Consider the following 19,075-nt stretch of genomic DNA (forward strand, 5'->3'; position numbering starts at 1 on the left):
CCGGTACCTACCTGCTGCGGCCGCTGTCTCCGCCTCGGGAACTGACGGGAGCAGCCTGCGACGCGCTCCGCCTCCCGGCGCAGCGCGGCGGCAGCGGGCGGTGGATGGGGCCGGTGGGGACGGCGGCCGTGCGGGATCCCGGCGGCGCCGCGCTGCCCCGCGGCTTCTGGGCAGCCGTACGCGTGTGGCTGGAGAAGCCGCAGGTGGCTAACAGGCGGCTGAGCGGCGCTGCTGTCCAGGCGGAGGGCACGGTGCCGCTCGGCGGGGACATAAATAAATCCTTCGCCGCTGCGGGGGCAGGCGGGGGCGGCGGCGGGCAGGAGGGGCGAGCGGCGGGGGCCGCGGAGCTGGGCCGGCTCTGGAGGGAGGTGCGGGGCCAGCTGCCTCTGCCGCCGCCCCTCACGGCCTGGGGCGGGCCCGGCGAGCTCCGCGCCGTGCTGAGGACGCTGCTGCCCCGGGGCCGGCCCGCCGCGGCCCCGGCCCGGGAGCTGGCGGTGCAAGGTGAGAGGAGAACGGCGCCAAGGGCCGGGCCCGGGGCGCAGCGTGTGAGGGGCCGGGGCTGTCGCTGACCTGGCCCATCAGAGATTGTCTCGCAGATGAGAGAAATGCCGCTTTGTCTCTCCCCTATTTGTGCTACCGAAGGTGGTCTTTTGTCCCGATCGTGTGCTTAGGGTTTATTTTTGCCTTTCGTTGTTGCGCTAGGAAGCGCTGAAGTTTCAGCAGCTGGAATACAAATTACAGAGGCCAAAGGCCTGTGCCACTCAGGAGCTCCTGTCACGAGTGAGCTCAAACGCTGCTCCTGGTGCAGACCTAATGAGGGGCTTGTGAGGAGTGACTGTAGAGTTTGGAAGTGCAAAACTACTGAAAGGAGTAGGCAGCTATGGCACCAGCCTGGACAAGTGAAAGTGTTTGTATCGACTTTCTTAATGTTTAGTTTTGCTTAAGAAAGAAGCTCAACTTTTTTTGTTTTGTTTTTGTTTTGCTTTGGGGTGTTTTCTTACACTGTATGACGGTAATGCGCTGCAATAAATCCTGCTAATATAAAGAAATTTACATAGGATAGAAATTGACACCGTTTTTAAGATAAACTTTGGAAAAAATGTTGATGTGGATTAAATTCTAGTAGTAATGTTTTGGAAATGATCAGAATTCCAGAAACAACTCAACTTAAAATTCAGAAAGACTGATAGTCATTTATGGGGCACACTTGGGATGTTCTTGAGGCCTATGATTCTTACCTGATGCCTTCAAAAAATTGGTGCCTTAAAAGAAAATATTATATGTTTTGATTTATTTTTAATTTTGTTGCTAAGAAAAGGTGTTCCTGAGCTGCATCTATAGAGCTTGTCTCTAAGAAAAAGCCTAGGAGATTTTTTTTAAAACTATTTTGTTTACAATTAAAAATTGTTAGAAGTGGAATTGCTAAGGATGAGACAAGATAGCAAGACTTAACATTTTTTCTACTGCTAATTAATTCTTTCTTATCTAACTCAGAAAATTTTGGAGTCCATTTGAAAATTGATTATGTAGCCAGTATGGTATTTTTAGCAGCAAGAATGTTTGTTGTGACAGTAATTAAAAACACTTTCAAAACTGAGAACTTAATAAGTTATTCTGAAGCAACTTCCCAGCATAAACAACAGCAGGAAAAGGTTTTTTAGTTTTTAGAGTAAGTAATACTGCTTCCTGCTTCCCAGGGCTCTGGATTTGCTGTGGGGTATGGAAAAGCAGCAGTCATATACTAGAAAAATCTTACTGTTTAGTTTTTACTTTATTAAAATAGTTAGGTTTGATGAACATGAATATGCCTGGTAAGCCCTAGATATTTTGGAAACATGCAATAGAGTGCTAGATTTGGAGAATTCAAATTGTAGTTTCATATGTTAAAACCACCAAGAAACAGATCTATTCCTGATATTGTGGTTCTTTCTCTGTTATTATGTCTTGCCTTCACTAGTTTGAAGGCAGAAGCTCATTTTGGTGCTAACCAGGGTGGGTTGCTCCATGGAATAATAAACCCATATTTGCGTATCTTTTCAGATGTTTGCAATGGAACTGTGACCTTTCTGCCCTTGGAGGAAAACAGTGAAGGAAAATACCTGGTTAAAAAGTGCAATATTTATCAAATTCAACTTAAACACATAAAAGATGAGGAGTGGTAAGTATGGGAGTGAGAGAGGAAGGAAACAGTAAGTTATTGCAAGAATCACACAATGGTTTAGTATTCGTATGTTGGCAATTTAGATTTTATAATTTTCTGCTTAATTAATAAATTACAGTAGTGGTGTGGTATGAGTGCATAGTGTTCTCTAAAAAGAAACATCTGCAATACCAAGAACAACATAAAACAAACCTGTTTCACCTTTGAATGTAAACATTGACTGTACCCATGTGTGGTCTAGAAAAAATATGCCTCTTGTGATCATAAGGATGTAGCAGTGTCTGTTGAAAAGGTTCTGGGGGTGTTAGTAAGGGTGAGGGTCAAACCAGAGTTTCTGTAAACCCACTGAGCTTCAGTCACTGAAATGTAGACCAGTTTGGTCCTGGGCATCTGGAGATGTAAGTGTAATAAAATATGGATAGAGTTAGAGATAATGAAATGTGAGTTGTGACAATGGATATATTTTTCTCCTAAATTGTCCTGTTATTTTTCAGGAATTTCATAAGTTGATTTTCACTGTTTAGTGTTTGGCTGTTGTGTGAAATCAGATTGTTCATCATGTGTGAGTCCTCATTTAATGTGTTAAATGCAGCATGGACTCTAATGTACAGTATTTAAATTGAGAGATAATTAGCTAACAAAATTCAGGGGAAACTTTTCCATTATTCAGTAACTTCATAGGTTTACTTTCCTTTTGTTTGTCTTATTCTAGAGGCTAGAATAATTCTATAGACTTATTCTCCAGTCTAGTTTTATATCTCTGATCTTCTGATTTTCTCCACTTAATCCTTGTTTTCTCTGTCCTTGAGACAGCTGAAATAATGAAATACTGTATTTATACTGGTTTTTTGTTCGTTTGTTTTTAAGGTCTATATCTGTTGTAGCTCCATTTCCAGAAGATTGGTCTTCAGATGGAATTGTGTACCCAAAACTAGCATGGCTTGGAAATGAACTTTTGTCCAAACTGGCTAAATGGTCTGTGGAGCAAAAGCCCAGTGAGTTTAAAAGTACACTCTCACTCATTTCGGTAGCAAAATATAGCAAGGTTTATCAGGACCTCAAAGAAAAGTACAAAGAGATGGTAAAGGTAAGTTTAGCAGTAAAAGCAGGAATATTATCCTTCCTTTTTATAAAAGAAGCAATTGAATTATAATGTATGTTTTTTGGTTTCATGTTTTGGGGTTTGTTTTTGGTATATATGGAGAATAAAACTGTTTAGTACTGAGAAGAACTTAATTGGAGTAGCAGGATTTAGAGGCAAATTTGGAATAAGTATTTGGAGGAGTTAGGCATATTCCAGGATGTATCACTTACAATAAAAAAGAGGCAGGTCAGTGGAATAAATAGTCATCCACATTTTAGAAGGCATAAATAAAACACCTCCTTCTCAAAAACCTTTGGATACCATCTTAATATGTGTTTGAGTTAGAGGAGCAGCACTGTAAATTTTTACTTATCCTGAAGAGCAACAGAGCACTGTATGAAGCAATGTTTTTATTCTTGCAAACTTGGCTTTTGCTATAAACAAAAAAAAGGTAAATAGTTTTGTAAAACATCCAGTGAAAATGGTGAAAGGGTTTACTGTTAGTATTTCAGTACTAACAGGAAGATACATAAGAGAGGAGAACTATATTTTTGGGTAAGACAGCAATGTTGTCTTCAGTTCTGCAGTAGAATTGCTGGTGTTGAGTATTTAGTCTTTGTTTCAATTACTCATTTACAAAGTAACACCTGAGAATAATACTTTCACTTTCTGTCTTCCTATTTAAGATTTTGATTCTTCGTGTCCACTGTGCCAGGATAATTCTAGGCCTGTTCCCTTGTGAATAGAAGTTTACAAATGTTCATGTTCTCAGTCTTGCAGAGGTATAGATAAGATTTTTTTCTCCTGAGAAAGTTAAGTTCTAGATCCATGGTCTGTTACAGACCAGATGCAGCTGTTTACTTGCACTGTATGGAGCCAAAACGTTCTTAGAAACTTTATTGTTTGGTTGAATCAGTCTTTACATTCTCTGGGTATATTTTAATGAGGTTAAAATGCAAAATCTGTGAAGTCCAGAAACTTACTGAAGTGAATAAGTATCCAAATTACTGTGTCTGAGCATTTTTGAGGTTATTTCAGATGCAGAAAATAAATTTTCATCTAGTTTTTCATTCTGTTGTTTCTTGGTTTTTTGGGTTTTTTTTCTGAAGGTGTGGCCTGAAGTGACAGATCCTGAGAAGTTTGTTTATGAAGATGTTGCCATTGCCACTTACTTGCTGGTAGGGAACTGCATTACCTAGTAATATGCTGTAGGGTTATATTTCCTAATAATAGAACCTCTATAAAGAAGATAATTTTAGAGGTAAACAAAAACTTCTTCATGAAGATATGATGATTTGCAGTCTTCTGTCACAGATTTGTTATCTACATACACAAGATTTATTTATAGGTGAGAAAGCCAAAGGCACTAATGTAGAAGTGATAAGATGGATCAGTTGGAGATTAGGATTGATTGTTGTATAAATTTTTCTACTACTTGTTCATTATATACTATGAACAAATAAAATCTTAATCGTTTTTCACTGCTGTGCCTTTTCTTGATAAAATTTCAGATCAAATCCCATCTTCAAGTGTAATAAGATAAACTGCAGATGCTAGGAGTGCAGATAAATGCTTTGTGCAGTTTTCTTAAACATATAACTACTTAAGATTCTATGAAAACTCTGCTACCTGCAGTTCTTAGAAACTACAGGTTTTTAAAAGGCAGGCACATAAATATTTTTGTTTGCCAACCTGGTGGCGGTAAGAGCATGTCTACATTGAACTATACTTGTAGCATCATACCTAAATCAGTATTTGTGAATGTTAGCTCATTTACAGTACTCATTCAGGACTAATTTATTTTGATAATTAAATATTTAACCCCTTAGAACCTTAGATAATGGCTTGTGGAAAGAGCTATGTAATAGTCTCATCTTTACTATTTTTACCACCATCTTAGTATTCAATGTCGAAAATTAGGAATTTAGTTGTAGCCACAAGAAAATTCTGGAGTGATGGCATTTTTATACATGTGAATGTTGGTTTACAGTGATTATGTTTTGGCTAATTAGCAGTAGTTTTCAGAAAGTTATTAAAGTTATTCAATATATAGTTTATGTAAATAAAAACTTGAAGTATTAATAACCTAACATGCTTCTGTATCTGTATGATGGTGGATGAAACTCAGTGTTTGGAAGTGCATTACACAGGTGATTTAGAAAAGGTAGGTCCAGTGTTATTATGGGTTTATGACATCTCAGTGTGACCTCATTTTATTCTGCAATCATATTGAGATCACTCACTGACCCGGAGCATGGTCAAGGATGTAGCTGTTGAGTTTGTGTTATGAAAAACTCTGCAGGAATTGGAGGACAGCTAGGATCGGTGAATGAGGTAATTAAGGATTTCTGGGATACTGCCTAGAGTGCCACAGTACAATGATAGGTAAACCTAAAAACAATGCATGAGATTAGCAGACTATGTTTATCTTCAGCTTCTTTCCCTCTAGCAAAATTGATATTCAAAAGTGACAATATTACAAATACTAATTTTCATAGTTAAGTACTGTTCAGGATTTCTGGTAGTCATGGTAAAAAATCAGAGTGCAGAGTTAGAAATGTATGGTCTCTTACTTCTCATTGAAGGAAAAAGAGTTGGAAAGTGGTAAAGGTTAATCTGTGTTCTGCAGAGAAACAGCCACTTATTATGGATTACATGTCTGTGTAAAAGTACCTACTTGTGTACAGATCAGGGACTAGAATTTGTCTAAAAGCTTTGGGGTCCCTTAGCTGGTATAGAATTTGGGACAGTTAACTTGCTAGGTAACACTTGCTTTGTTCAGTAAAAGAGATGTTACTTGTACCAGTATATCACCAAGTGATTACAAAGAATATTTTGAGGTTTATTTTCAGCTCTGCCATTAATGCTTTCTTTAGTACAGTGGATATAAATGCATCTGTGGTGTTACTTGCAGAGTCTGGTGGAGTTTACTTCATACTCCCCTTGTTTTCCACTGTTCTTCTCTTGCACCCATTGTTTTAGCAACTTACTTTACATTTATTCTCATTCTAGCCCAGAGTTGTAAAGCCCTGATTAATTTCAACTCCTAATGACTCAAAACACAGTGGAGGATGGGCTTAGCACTTAGAAAATTACTGATATTTTTTCAAATTAATTCTTTTTCCACTTCATAAACAGTGGTTTTCTGTTTTTTGGTTTGTTTTTTTTTTTTTTAGTTGGGGTTTTTTTTCCCCTCTAAAGTTATTTTTACCTCTGAGTACAGTGAATGTTTTCTATCAAGTCGGCATTTCTAGCTTTCTCCTTTCTTCTCCAATAACCTTTGATGGTTTCTTACAGGGAAACGCGAGTGGAAGCCTAATATTTTCTGTTTTCTTGTCTTAGATTCTTTGGGAAGAAGAGAGAAAAGAAAAAGGGTTAACCAAGAAACAGTCATTTGTAGATCTTGGATGTGGAAATGGTTTGCTGGTTCATATTCTAAACAATGAAGGGGTAAATAGAATGCTTTTTAAAATGTTTATTAACAACTAGTGTTAGTATTTGTTATACTTTCCTTTTTTCTGGCATGCAAATAGCCAAAATAAATTAATTCATGTTGCTAAAACAGGATTTTGTAGTTACTAACTAGAAAATCCTACCAGAGGATTAGAAATCATTCATTTATTTATCTTAATTAGTGTATTTCATTTAAATTCAGTTCTATTTTTTTCTGAGTTAAACTAAGAAGAAAAAGCAAAAGTAATGGAATATTTTAGTTATGCAAAAAGCAATATGGAATTTTGACACAGATTCTCTCTTGAAGATGTTGAACAACAAAGATGTTATCTTGCAAGATTCATGAACTTATTCTTATCCAAACTACTTGTGATGTCCTGAAAATATTTTTCTGCATCTTTGAAAGCAATCCTGAGATTTCTTAATTAAAAATGCCTAGCAGCATAATTTGCTTTTGGGAGTAAAAATGTGGGAACAGTATAATTCAGTTTCTTGGAACATAGTTTCTGAAACAGCAATGAAAGGAAAGTGAGACTAAACAAAACCCATTGAAGTTGGGTCTGTCTGTTTCAGAAAATTGCATTTTCCACTTTTGGGAGAACATAGGAAAATTTATATAGGAAATGAGTATCTCTTAGATAAAGAAATGTCATTGGGGGAGTAGGGAAATGTTCCAAGTTCTAGCACAAGTTTTCTATTCTTATGTCACCAAAAAACTTTTGTGTAATATAAGCTGCTGTTTTCCATGTGGATTTTTCATTCAGTCAGTGATTCATTTATTAAGTGCTGACAAACATTGACTGAAAAAAATAATGTATGAGATTTTTATGAGACTTTTTTTAGTAATTGATTTTGTTTAGTTCTGCACAAGGTTCTTGAATTCCAAATACTGCACATTCTTCATTCTTGCTTTAGTTTCCAGTCTATTTCCTCTTCCTTTTAATTCAAGCAGGGGAAAAATTGTTTGGGCTTCAGTAGTTGAATGGCGGTTCTCCACTAAGAACTGCTTAGAGTAGCATTCTGCTCTGAGCCCTGTGGGCACTGCAGTAATACTCACCCTGTGAAAGGTTTTGATATTTTAAAAATAAACCAACCAAAAATCAACACCTCTGCTTTTACATTTGTACAGATACAGATTTTCAAGAGCAGTCTCAATAGGTGTGCCCAGGTAAAATTTTGAACCAGATATATTCTTAGGGTTTCCTAGTAATTCCCTTCATATTTCAGAGGGAAAGAAGGGAATGAAAGTGTTCAACTTCTGCCCGAAATGGCAAAGCTGGTTTTTGTTACGTGTCTAAATTTTAGCATGAATGAAGTAATCGAAATTAAAATGTACATTTACTGAAGTTATTTGAAATTTCTGCTAAAAGCAGTACTTAAATTGAATCTTTCTGTTGTTCAAATATTTCAGCATTCAGGAAGAGGAATTGATGTGAGGAGAAGAAAAATATGGGACATGTATGGACCAGAGACGCATTTAGAGGTATTATGCAAATGTATGTCAGTCTTACTGATACGTACTTTTATTCGTTTTTTTTGATGCAAGTGTAAGGAAGCATACTGGGTTACAGACAGATGTCTAAAGAGACCCATAGGTTTGGTATGGTGCTACCCATCCATATCCCTTGGGGGTAAAGTAAGTGGTAAAGGGAATTATGAGAAAAATCTTGTATTGGACCCTTGCATATTTGCAACTAGCTTATTTCTCAGCCAAGAATGATTGGGATGATTTCTTATTGCATGTACAGATGTGCACACCATGAAACAAGCTTCCTTTTTACTGGAAGATCAATATTAAGCAGTTTTGTTTGCACCACTAGCACATAAAAGATAATAAAGCCACTCATAATTGTGGATAATTTCTTGAAAGTGATTCTGATCTTCTAGTGCTGTGTTCTGTTCTGGGAGCAAAATTGTTATTAAACCTCAAAGGAGCCAACCTAAATAATTGCAATAATGGCCTTCAAAAATGAACAGGAAAATGAGTGTGCAAGAGGGATTATATTTAAAGTTTCATGTTAGCAATTTGAGCACAGGAACATTCATTTTGATTCCAGGCATTCTTAATCTGATACTCATTAAAGCATAGTGCCAATGAGCAGTTGCTCTTTGGAGGTGAGGTATTCCTGGTTTCTTGTTCTGCAGGTCTAAAATTTCTTTCTCTGTTCTATCAAAAGCTGTCAGCTCCCAATACAGTAAAATAATTTTCCACCTGTGGTTATTCTCTAGTAGTGTTGTTTAAAGTTCATTCAACATATCTTTGGATGCTAACACAGTAAATAAGGAAAGAGCATCAGTTTTCACAGATGAGAGCTCACAGATTTCAGTGTTATGTAGCCACCCTACCATTTTGCGTACAGGTTGCCAAAACCACCATACTCCTTTGCTGCAGTCTGCAAGCAGATCTTACTGAAAAACTTCAACAAACAACCCAAAACATCAAGCTGTGGGGCTCCTTCGTTCCTCTTCTACTCTATTTAAAGTCACATCTGATCATGCCGAATAGCATTGTCTCTTTATCCTTGTGTTACATGTTTCTTTTTCTGCCCTGAAAGAAACAATAAAAATATATGCTGAGGAAAGTGATGATTTATGCTGGAAGGAGTTAGACAATGAACAGGAAGGGTGAAATGATTTTGCAAGGCTCCTGTAGCCATAGGAGCCACAGAAGGAAAAAGCACCTGCTTGCAGCCTGTTGTTACCCCTGAAGCTAATTTTGTTTTGATCTTTACTTACAACATGAGTTGCAGGGTGTATGTTGCCATCTGTGTGGTTCGGTACAATACTAACAATGTAAATGGATGTAACAGGTGGCACTCTGTGTTTCCAAACTGCTGCCAGACATGGTGGATACAAATTTGATTGGGGGTGACTGTCAAAATGGGCAGTGTGGCACTGATAACTCGTGTTATGCCTAAATTGAATGATGAAAACTGAAATGTAAAGTATGAGTAACATGTTTAACCAGCCTTAAGAAAACACTGACCAAAGGCTTGGTAATTTAGCATCCAGTAATCTGCCAAAAAACCCCCAACTTGCTACATTCATTATCTATATATGTTTATACATATCTAAAAATGAGTTGTAGTATTTAAAGTGAGCAATTTTAAGTGAACAATCGCCTCTTTGCTCTTTAAGAGGGATTTGGAAAGTAACCAAGATAGTTTGAAATTCCCTAATAAGTGGTTTTGTTTCATTTTATTCTTTAATTCCTATACAGATACTGCTTTGCGTATACATGTGAATTTTAAGATCTTAAAACATATATTTTCTGTTGCCGCTGAAGATGAATAGATCACACGGACACAGGTCGAGGTGTGGTGAAAGAAAGAGAGAGTTTATTTTTCCCCCCAGGATTTATAGGCTTCTGACCATGGCCAGGGATTGGATGGTCAGGATAACACTTTCTCACTGCACTGGCCATGAGAGATGCCCATCACAAGACATGTAACAGAAAGAATGTACACATATCTATGTTTACAGTTACTGTCCTGGGAAAGTCTTTAGAAAACTATGTTAGCAAGCTCAGAAGCTGAGTTTTCAGGGCGACAATTTTCTATATAAAAGGAGATTATGGGCATCATTTCCAGAACTTTTTCTAAAGATCTGTGGAAATTCAAGTGCAAAACTTTTTTCAAATTTGCCCAATAATTCTTTTAATGTTCATATGCATTTTCAGGGAAGAATATCTAGTCTACTTCCATGGTGTCAATATCTTTCAGTACTTTCTCCGCTGAACTTCATTCAAAGTGAGAAAACATATGTGAGGCACAAACATTGTGGGCACTGTAGAACATTTGAATTCAGCCTGTATGAAGAACCTGTTGCTTTAATTTGGGCTTTCTTTTGTTTGTTATTGTTTTATTATATATGAACAATTGCATGTGAAGAGTGGTGTTCTGTATACTAGGTTTTGATTTGGGCAGCACCTGTGAAGGAGAAAATAACAATGAAGCTGTGTGAGTCCTTTAGGCTGCAAAACAGCAAATTAAGTGCCTTTCTGAAAAACTGAGTTCAGGCATACAAGTGATAGGAGATAGGCAAAAAATCATAATTTAGTGTATAATATTTGTTATATATATTTAAATGCTAGATATCTTAATCAGAGTTGCTGTTCCACTTTTTTTCTGACCCATGTTTTGTGGGTGTTTGTTGCTTAATTACTTCTCTGTGGCTATAAAATCTGCTAATTGAGGAAAACGTTGGTGTTTGTGGTGCTCATTCACCTTATATTTGTCATCTGGTATTACTTGATATTATTACTTAGTGCTTTAAATAAAATGCTTTAAAGATACCTGTCATAGGATTCACTTACTGTGTTGGTCTGTTTTTTAGGAAGCTACGATCATTCCAGGTGACAGTCATCTCTTTCCAGATACTGACTGGCTCATAGGAAACCATTCAGATGAGTTAACACCATGGATACCTGTAATTGCAGCTAGGTATTTTTGCAGAAGAGGGGGAGTGGGATGGAAGGAGTTAAAAAAACAGGCAGAAAACAAACAAACCCCTCCATAATTACCTATGTGGGCTTGGTAAAAACTGTCAGCTTTGGTTCCATACCTATTCTTCTTGTAAGATGGGTTACTTTTGATGGGAGTTGATTATTTTTACAAAATGTTTCTCTTTCTGTGGAAAAGCACAGATGCAGTATTTACTTTCTCATAGAATTCAATGCACCATTTTACTTTCGAAATTCAAAAGCCAAAAATTTTTTATTCCTTATACGTGAAGCTGTTGTTTGGGTTTTTTTTTTTGTGTTGTTTTTTTTTCTTGTAAATACGAGCATATGGTTCTGCCTTCCCTTGAGCTGTTGTGCTCTTTTCAACCAGCAGCAGTAATTTAGAGTTTTACTTCTGCAAATTAAGTTGGCAAAGTAAGTTGCTACATCAAGTACTTTGTGAAATGGTATTTTTGACTAAACTAATAGTTTGACTGAAAGAGGAAGTTATAAATATTATTGCATGAAGCTCTGTTGCTTAATAAAAAAATTAAAAAAATCCATTGTTGCTTTAATCTGATAGGTTGGTTGTTAAATTTTTGTGTTTTCTGAAATAATTTACTGTTCAGCAGTCCGTTATCCTTCTTGTAGGTCTTCCTACTCATGTTGCTACTTTGTGCTGCCATGCTGCTTCTTTGATTTCCATGGAAAATACAGCCGAAGACAAAGCAAGAAAACTCAGTACAGAGAATATCTTGATTTTGTTGCCCAAGTGGGATTTGTATGTGGCTTCCATGTGGAAGAAGATTGCCTTAGAATTCCGTCAACAAAAAGGGTAATTTTGGCTTCTGTAGTGCTTTTGTATTTTTTTTTAATTTGCTCTGTTTGAAGCATATGGATGTTTGTTCATTGTTACTGTTGTAAGATAAGATAATAGTCAGCTTCATTACTTGATACAGGATGCTCTGAAAAGAGATTAAAAATACTCATTGTTTTCTTGAGAATTCTACTCTTAATGTTATAGGTACAGTGCTAAAACAGGAAAAAATGAAACGTTTCATGATTTTGTCTTATGTCACTCTATATGATGGAAAACTTTAAAAAAACCTTATTTTTTTGCCTTAATTTTTCTAGCTGCCTGTCTTACTTTTTTATACTTAATTTTGCTGTATTTCTTGTCCAATGACATTCAAAGTGAAATGTTCTCAGAGTAGGAAGAGATGTCCAGCTTTAAATAATCTGAGGGTCACAAACAATAGTTCTGCTGTGTGATTGTATAGCATGATGGATTATGATTTGTTCACTGGATTTCCTCTGGGGCACCAATATTCAAAGACTGGAATTAAAAACCCTTCAGGTGTTACTGAGCATTGAGTTGATACTGGATTTTATTGTAGGTTCTTTATTGTAGGTACTGTAGGTTCTTTATTGAGGAGTCTCCATAAACATGTGGAGGTTGTGGGGCTGGGTATAAATTCGAGACTCTGATAGTGATTTACCTGTTTCTACTCAAACAGGTCAGCTTTGTTGGGAAAGGCAGGACCTATCCAGCTGCAGAACATGCTCTGATTGACCAGCAGATCACACAGTTTATTAACAGTCGTCGGACCTGTGCTGTGGCCACGTGTGACAGAAGGGTTGGATTTAACCAGAAGGATCACTGTGGTGGTCAGTGCAAAGAAGCAGGCTCAGAACCTCCTGAAGATGAGACTGAGACAGCGGGTACAGTTTGGATGCCTGGATTTCAACCCAGAGAAAAAGTAGAACAAATCAGAAATTGTGCTTCCCTCCCTCGGGATTTTGTAGATGAAGTGGTTCTCAGTGTGGCAAACTTGCTGTTAAATGCAGCCCCCCAGAAATCATGTTCTGATAAGCAGGGTGGAAATACCAATACCTGGAATCAAGGAGGTGAGGTTATCTTTCCTTTATGCTATCTTTAGCTGATAGAACATGTCTTTTCCAGCAAATTTACGTGTTTGTGAATAGATTTTTAGAAACATTGAGAACAATACAGTTGCAATCAAAGATGCTTTTTTCCCACTATGTTTTATTGCATATAAATACATAAATAAAAATACACAGAAGAATATTTTGAAATTGGTGTGAGATTTTTTCCTGATTTACGCTTAAATACTATTATAGAATCCATTTTTATTAAACCAAACCCAACTAAACCCATAACTCTACCTTATCTGGGAAGAGTATTGTGGCTTAGAATATTAACAGAATAATTAGCTATAAGTCTGTAAGAGTTTGTAAGAAGTGCTTTGAAGTGGCATTAGGTTACAACATGATTAGGAATTTTTAGTTTTGTTTTAGGAACAAAAAGAATGTTAAGTTGCTGTTAATTGTATAAGCAGTCAGTTCTCACTACTACAATCTTTCTATTTTCTTCCATCTATTCTTTTTACTCACTGTAGTTTGTTGTATGTTACTGAGTCTTCTAACTACATGCTTATAAACAGTGCTTATTGCAATGAGGGTTACATGCTACTGTAAAAACAGAGCAAGTAAAATGTGTGTCTTACTGTGGAAATTCTGACCTGAGTCCTGTAAAATGAAAGCTGTTGTTTTACAGACAATATGAATATAAAATATGTACCATACATCATATTGTGAGAAAAAAGTTGCTGTCATACTGGTAGATAATTCTGACATTCTGCACATAATCATTAGCTTATATAGAAGTTTGTCGTGGTTTTGAACCAGTAATTAACAAAAAGGGGAAAAAAGAATTATTTATTTCTTGTTGTGAGATATGGATTAAGATAAGAACAAACCAGGCATAAAACTTAAAAGGAATAAAGAAAAGTTTATTGACAACTTACAAGAATAAGAATACTAGAATAAACTTTTAGAAAAACCTTTTCATTTCTCACTGCTCACTATTCTTTTGTTCACATGACAACAGAGACAAAACTTTATAATTTTGATGGTTTAAACAGTTCTAATTTTCTTATAGTTTTTTCCTCAGTTTCTGTAGAGAAACAGAAGTTCTTTTCTGTTAATTTATGGAGTTTGTCACAAGAAAACTATTTTTGTTATAGTTTCTCGTTTCTCTGATATCAGCTGCTCAGAGCTACTGTTATTAAAGCCCACCCCTCCCATTTCACATCACTCGGAAAATGTGTTATGGGTCATGAGTTTGAAGATAGCATTTTTAAGGATAAGTTAGTTAAAGGTAAAAAAAGTATTCTTCATCTGCTTCTGTGAGCTTCACTAAGAAACAGTTTTTCTCATTGCCTCTCAAGGCTTCAAATTTCTCAGCACTTCACTATACCACAATTACTTCACTTTTTACTCAAATTTACACTTTGAACACCTTATTCCTCTCCATACTCTATTATGAATTAAAGGGGTTTTTTTCAAGACTTTATTGTCCATCTCCATAGTCTTAACAGAAAGATATTTCAGCTTAATTAAAGCATCTCCTTAATTCTCTACCTTTCTTGAAGTCTCTTTTCCTTCTTGCCACTAGTAGTTTATAAAGTCTCTTTTCATGTTGATTACTCTCCTTTTCTCTCTCTGGATGAAAAGATTAATCCGCAAGTTTCATCTGGATAAGAAAGAGTTAAAATATTGCTCAGGCTTTTGTAGATGGTTCTGTGATCTCTGCCGGAGCAGCAGCTGGAGCTGTCTTCGATAAAAGATTCTTCATGGCTGCTCTGCAGTGTGGTTGCTGTCTCAGCCTGCCGCAGGTCCAGAGCTTTTCTTCTTTACTCGGCAGTTTTCTGGTAAATTCTATCACAGCAAAACCTGCAGCTAAGCCAGGAACCGGCCTGGCCCGGCTCAGCCCGGGGCAAGCCCCCGCCGGTCCCCATCTCCCGGGCGGGAGAACGGCAGGCCCAGCCCGGCCCCCCACCCAGGCCGCATGGCCTGGGCAGGGAACGGGAGGCTTGGAGCTCCGCCACCCTTCACAGCCAGGAAACAAAGAAAAAACTACAGACTTCTGGGTGTACACTTTAAGGTGGGGTTCACAAGTTGATTCTACTTTTCAATGGCTAAAACTGCTGTCAATTCTCAGCAATGACCGATAATTGGTCAGGAGAAAAGACTCCCAGGAGACCCCAGCAACTTTAACTTTCTTAAAGGTAAAGGAACTCCATGACAAAGTTGAATTGTGTTAAGGTTTTATATATAAAAGTTTTTAATAATTCTATCATTTTTTATTGCAGAAAGCCTTTCCTTGAGAGAAGTGGCGGAACACTTGAATAAAGAGACTTTAAAAAAGCTGAAAAGTGAATATGGAGGCCTGCAAACACTACTCAAGAACAATCATCAAGTATTTGAAGGTAAAGGAGTCTTAAGTTTTTTCCTTAATAATTTATTCTATTTCCTCTATATGCAGTTAAGTTTAACTGAAGAATTACTATGGTGGTGTTTTTTTAACTGCTTTTTGTGGAAAGCTGAATATTCTTTATGTGCCCATTGCTCGAAGATACTGTTAGTAAAGCTCTTACGAATGAGATTGGTGAGGCATCTATCAGCAAAATGTTCTACACTGACTGTATCTGAAAAGACAAACCTTTTGTTTAAGTGGCTAATTTGATGCTATTCTTTGATTTTTTATTTTTGTTTCTTCCTATGAAGTACTGATGGTTTTGAGGCTGTCAAATACAGAGCAATTTTACTAAAGCATTTAACTGAGGCTTAGTCTGACTATACCAAGCCCCAAAGTATAAATGCAGTCATGAAACAAAATTAGCCTCTTTAAGAACCTGTAATTGTGAAGCTTGATGTGTTTATGTAGCTGGTGGTACCTTGTGTTTGTGCAGCTTTTGGTAGTGTGGCAGAAAGAACTCAGTAGCCGGTCTCTGTGGCTGCCTGGGTTTGTTGATAGCAGTTTTTTGGGTTTAGGCTTCTTTTCCCTGTTGTAATGTGTGGTGACAGTGTGCTTTGTGTAATTGCTTTAGGTGCTTTTTGTCAGTGTGAAGTTTTGCAAAACTAAAATGTAGCTTTGCAGTAATAGAAGATCTTCAGGGTTTTATCAGTATTAAAGCTGCTTCCAATTTTGAAGTGTGCTATGTCCTAACAGTTCTATGTGTCCTGTAAAATACTGATCAACTAATACATGTCAAGTAATCCTGAGTATGCAATCTCTTTGTTGCCAGTGCTCAACTTAAGCAAGTTTAGCATCCACTAAAGATTTCTGTACACTTGGCTTACAAAATCCTCCTGAATTATGATCCATTAAAAAGAGTTAGTCTCATGGAGTTTATTATGTGTCTGAATTTGGTTTGCTATCATTAGGAATAGGTGAAATCAATTTTGCAATGTGTTACATTGTAAATGGAATGAGCATTTTAAATTGGCTCAGAGGCTGTGTGCACATTACCTGTGAAGAAAAGTCTGACTTAATCTGAGTTAGCTCAGTAATTTACATCACATAGATACTCCCTAGGGCCTGGGGAGAGACCATGTAATTCCTCCCTTAGTAGATGTCACCATAGCAAGAAACTTCTGGTGGTCTCCAAGGACATTGCTCCTGCCCATGAGGACAGAGAAGAACATGGTTACAGCTCTTTTGTTATCTTTACTGAATTGTTTCTCTTTTAAAACATGGAAATGGATTTGCAAACACACACCAAACAAAAAGTGGGTCTTAGAATAACTGATTGGTGACAGTTTCTTTAGATCAGGTATCTTGTTCAATACAAGACTGAGTTTCTAGGGGAAAATTATGCTTGATCATAAATAGCTGCTAATTTTTCTTTGTCATTTGTGAGGGATTTTAAAGCTCAGTTGAAATTGCTTCTTGGTTGGCTTAGTACGAGTTCAGATCTGTGTATCACAAAGAAACCTGGAGAAATTAATTCATCCAGTGCAGACTGTGTGATACTCAGCCTTCACTAGACTTGTTACTTTTTGAATAGAAATTATCAGAGTGCAGAATGGTATTGGTTAACTATCCCAAACTATGAGAGTCTGGTGCAGAAGGTGTGATTGAAGGAGAATATGAAAATAGAGCACAGCAACTTAAAAGTGGCAGATTCTTCCCTCTTAATTTTCACTCTTGTTTGTCATCTTTTTTCTTCCTCTCTGGCTAACTTCCTTTCATCTATTTTGTTTACTTGTTTAAGGAGTTGACAGAGATTCAAAAGTGTGTGCATGTGCAGTTTATGGTCCTACCACAGCAAATGAATTAAAAAAGCCCAAAGTGCTGAATCCTTATAAACCAGTGATAGTTCAGAGTTGGTTCACATGAAGGATTAGACATGTCATCTTCTCTGTGCAGTGCATTTTTGGGTCAGTGAATGACCCTTGTGAAAGACACTTGCTGGTAATCACATTTTAAATGTGGAATCATAAAGATGCAAACATGAGAAGAATTATAGTTCTTGAAGTTGAAAATTCTTCAGTTAGAATTTGCAATCTAAGTTCAGATGATTTTAATCTAAGTGATCCCAACTGCTATATTTAAAATGAACTAACAAACTTCTACAAAGTTCATGCAAAAGTGCCTCAAACTATTCTGCATCCCAGTAAAACATCTCTCAGGGAAATCAATCAAGTCTTCTATGTACTGTGTCTGCATTGTCTTGGTTTGTTGTGTACGTCTTTCTGTTTCTGTACAAATGGCTCATCTGGTTTTGCCTGAGTGATCCATTTGTAGAATGTTTTTTATTCACAGAATGTCACTGCAGTTTTTTCCACTATAATTGCCATGGCTGTCTATTAACAGCTGCATTTTTGTTTATTTTTAAATCATAGTTCAAAATGGGAGAGTTCATATTCGTGACTGGAGAAAAGAGAGACCACCAAGTAAAACTAAACCTGAAGTGAAACGGCGCCTTTCAGCTGAAGCATTTAAAACACGCCTCTGTTGGTTTTACATTCATCATCCTGATGGTTGTTCTTTACCTTCTGAAGCTTGCCCATATGCCCATGGGACTGAGGAGCTAAGGCAGTCTCAGGCAATTAAAAAGAAAAGACATATACAGTAATAAAATGTTGCAACTTGTGTTTAGGCTTATGTACGTTACAGAATTTATGATTGACTTTGGTACTGCCTAGTGCATGAACATCTGTACAATATGGGGGGATTTTCTTCATTTCTGTGCATGTTATTTTGCACTTGGTTTACAAGTTCTCTTGTATTTCTAATTATTTTTTTATTAACGGGGAATAAGTATAGTAAAGTACGTATATATTTTTGGATTTGTCATGTCTTGTCTAGCATGCATTTGTATAAGTAGAAAAATTTGAAAACTAATTTCCTGGGAAACTCCTCATGATCATTAATCAGTTCAAAAGTACACGATGCAGCATTTTCAAACCCTCAAAATTATCCTGTTTTGTTCCACATTTACAAGGAGTGTTAAGGAAACTTCTCTGTCCAACCATCCAGGTGCTGCTGTGGCAGCCACACCCACAGCACCTGAGCTGGGACTGAAGCCCCTTCACAGCAGGCAGCTCCAGTGAGCTCGTGGTTGCCCGGCTTGACTCTCTACACTTCCCACACTCACACAGTCAGACAAGGTTCCTTTACTCCCTGACCCCAGGAGTCCCATAGCTCAGTCTCACATGTCTCAGTCCTTAAAATAATTTAAACTTTGTGGTTTTGGTGCAACAACAAAATAGCAGCTCAAGTTGCTGCCTCTGATGAGGGACCCTGAACAAAGGAACTCCTGGGCTTTTTTACCCTCACAGGGTACACAAAGTCTGGGAGTCCTCAGCTCCTGCCTCATCCCTGAGTGTCTGGTGGCCACGGGTCCCCAGGCCCTTTCCTATTCTAAGGGCTGCGTTTCTTGGCCTCTTGCCTGGGGCTCCCACCACCCCGAGCTCAACCTGCTGCTCACACTGCTGCTGCTCACCTTGCAACCTGTGCTGAATGTGTTCTTCAGCAGGAGGATTTATGGTTTCTTATAACTCATAGTGGCTCTTGGAAGTCAGAAATGAGAGAGATTTCACTCTTTCCTGCCTTCCATGTTACTGT

At 37.5% G+C, this 19,075-nt stretch overlaps 2 protein-coding genes across 2 annotated transcripts in view; one reads left to right on the forward strand and one right to left on the reverse strand.

The window, feature by feature from the left end:
• Window positions 1-151, reverse strand: part of ACOX3 (acyl-CoA oxidase 3, pristanoyl) — a 31,443-nt gene extending 31,292 nt beyond the window's left edge. The window contains exon 1 of the mRNA XM_058837829.1: window positions 12-151. The gene's annotated coding sequence lies outside the window, so the exon portion shown is untranslated. The remainder of the gene's footprint in view (window positions 1-11) is intronic.
• On the forward strand, window positions 23-18,302 carry TRMT44 (tRNA methyltransferase 44 homolog). The gene is made up of 11 exons (XM_058837832.1): window positions 23-501; window positions 2,041-2,158; window positions 3,029-3,248; window positions 4,355-4,423; window positions 6,588-6,695; window positions 8,110-8,181; window positions 11,034-11,140; window positions 11,791-11,974; window positions 12,657-13,047; window positions 15,315-15,431; window positions 17,851-18,302. Exons 1-11 carry the CDS (start codon window positions 105-107, stop codon window positions 18,081-18,083), a joined length of 2,016 nt encoding a protein of 671 aa, XP_058693815.1. The 5' UTR covers window positions 23-104; the 3' UTR covers window positions 18,084-18,302.
• The last annotated feature ends 773 nt before the right edge of the window (window positions 18,303-19,075 follow it).

The sequence above is a fragment of the Poecile atricapillus genome, chromosome 4 (genome assembly GCF_030490865.1).
Source record: "Poecile atricapillus isolate bPoeAtr1 chromosome 4, bPoeAtr1.hap1, whole genome shotgun sequence".
In the NCBI taxonomy this organism is placed as follows: domain Eukaryota; kingdom Metazoa; phylum Chordata; class Aves; order Passeriformes; family Paridae; genus Poecile; species Poecile atricapillus.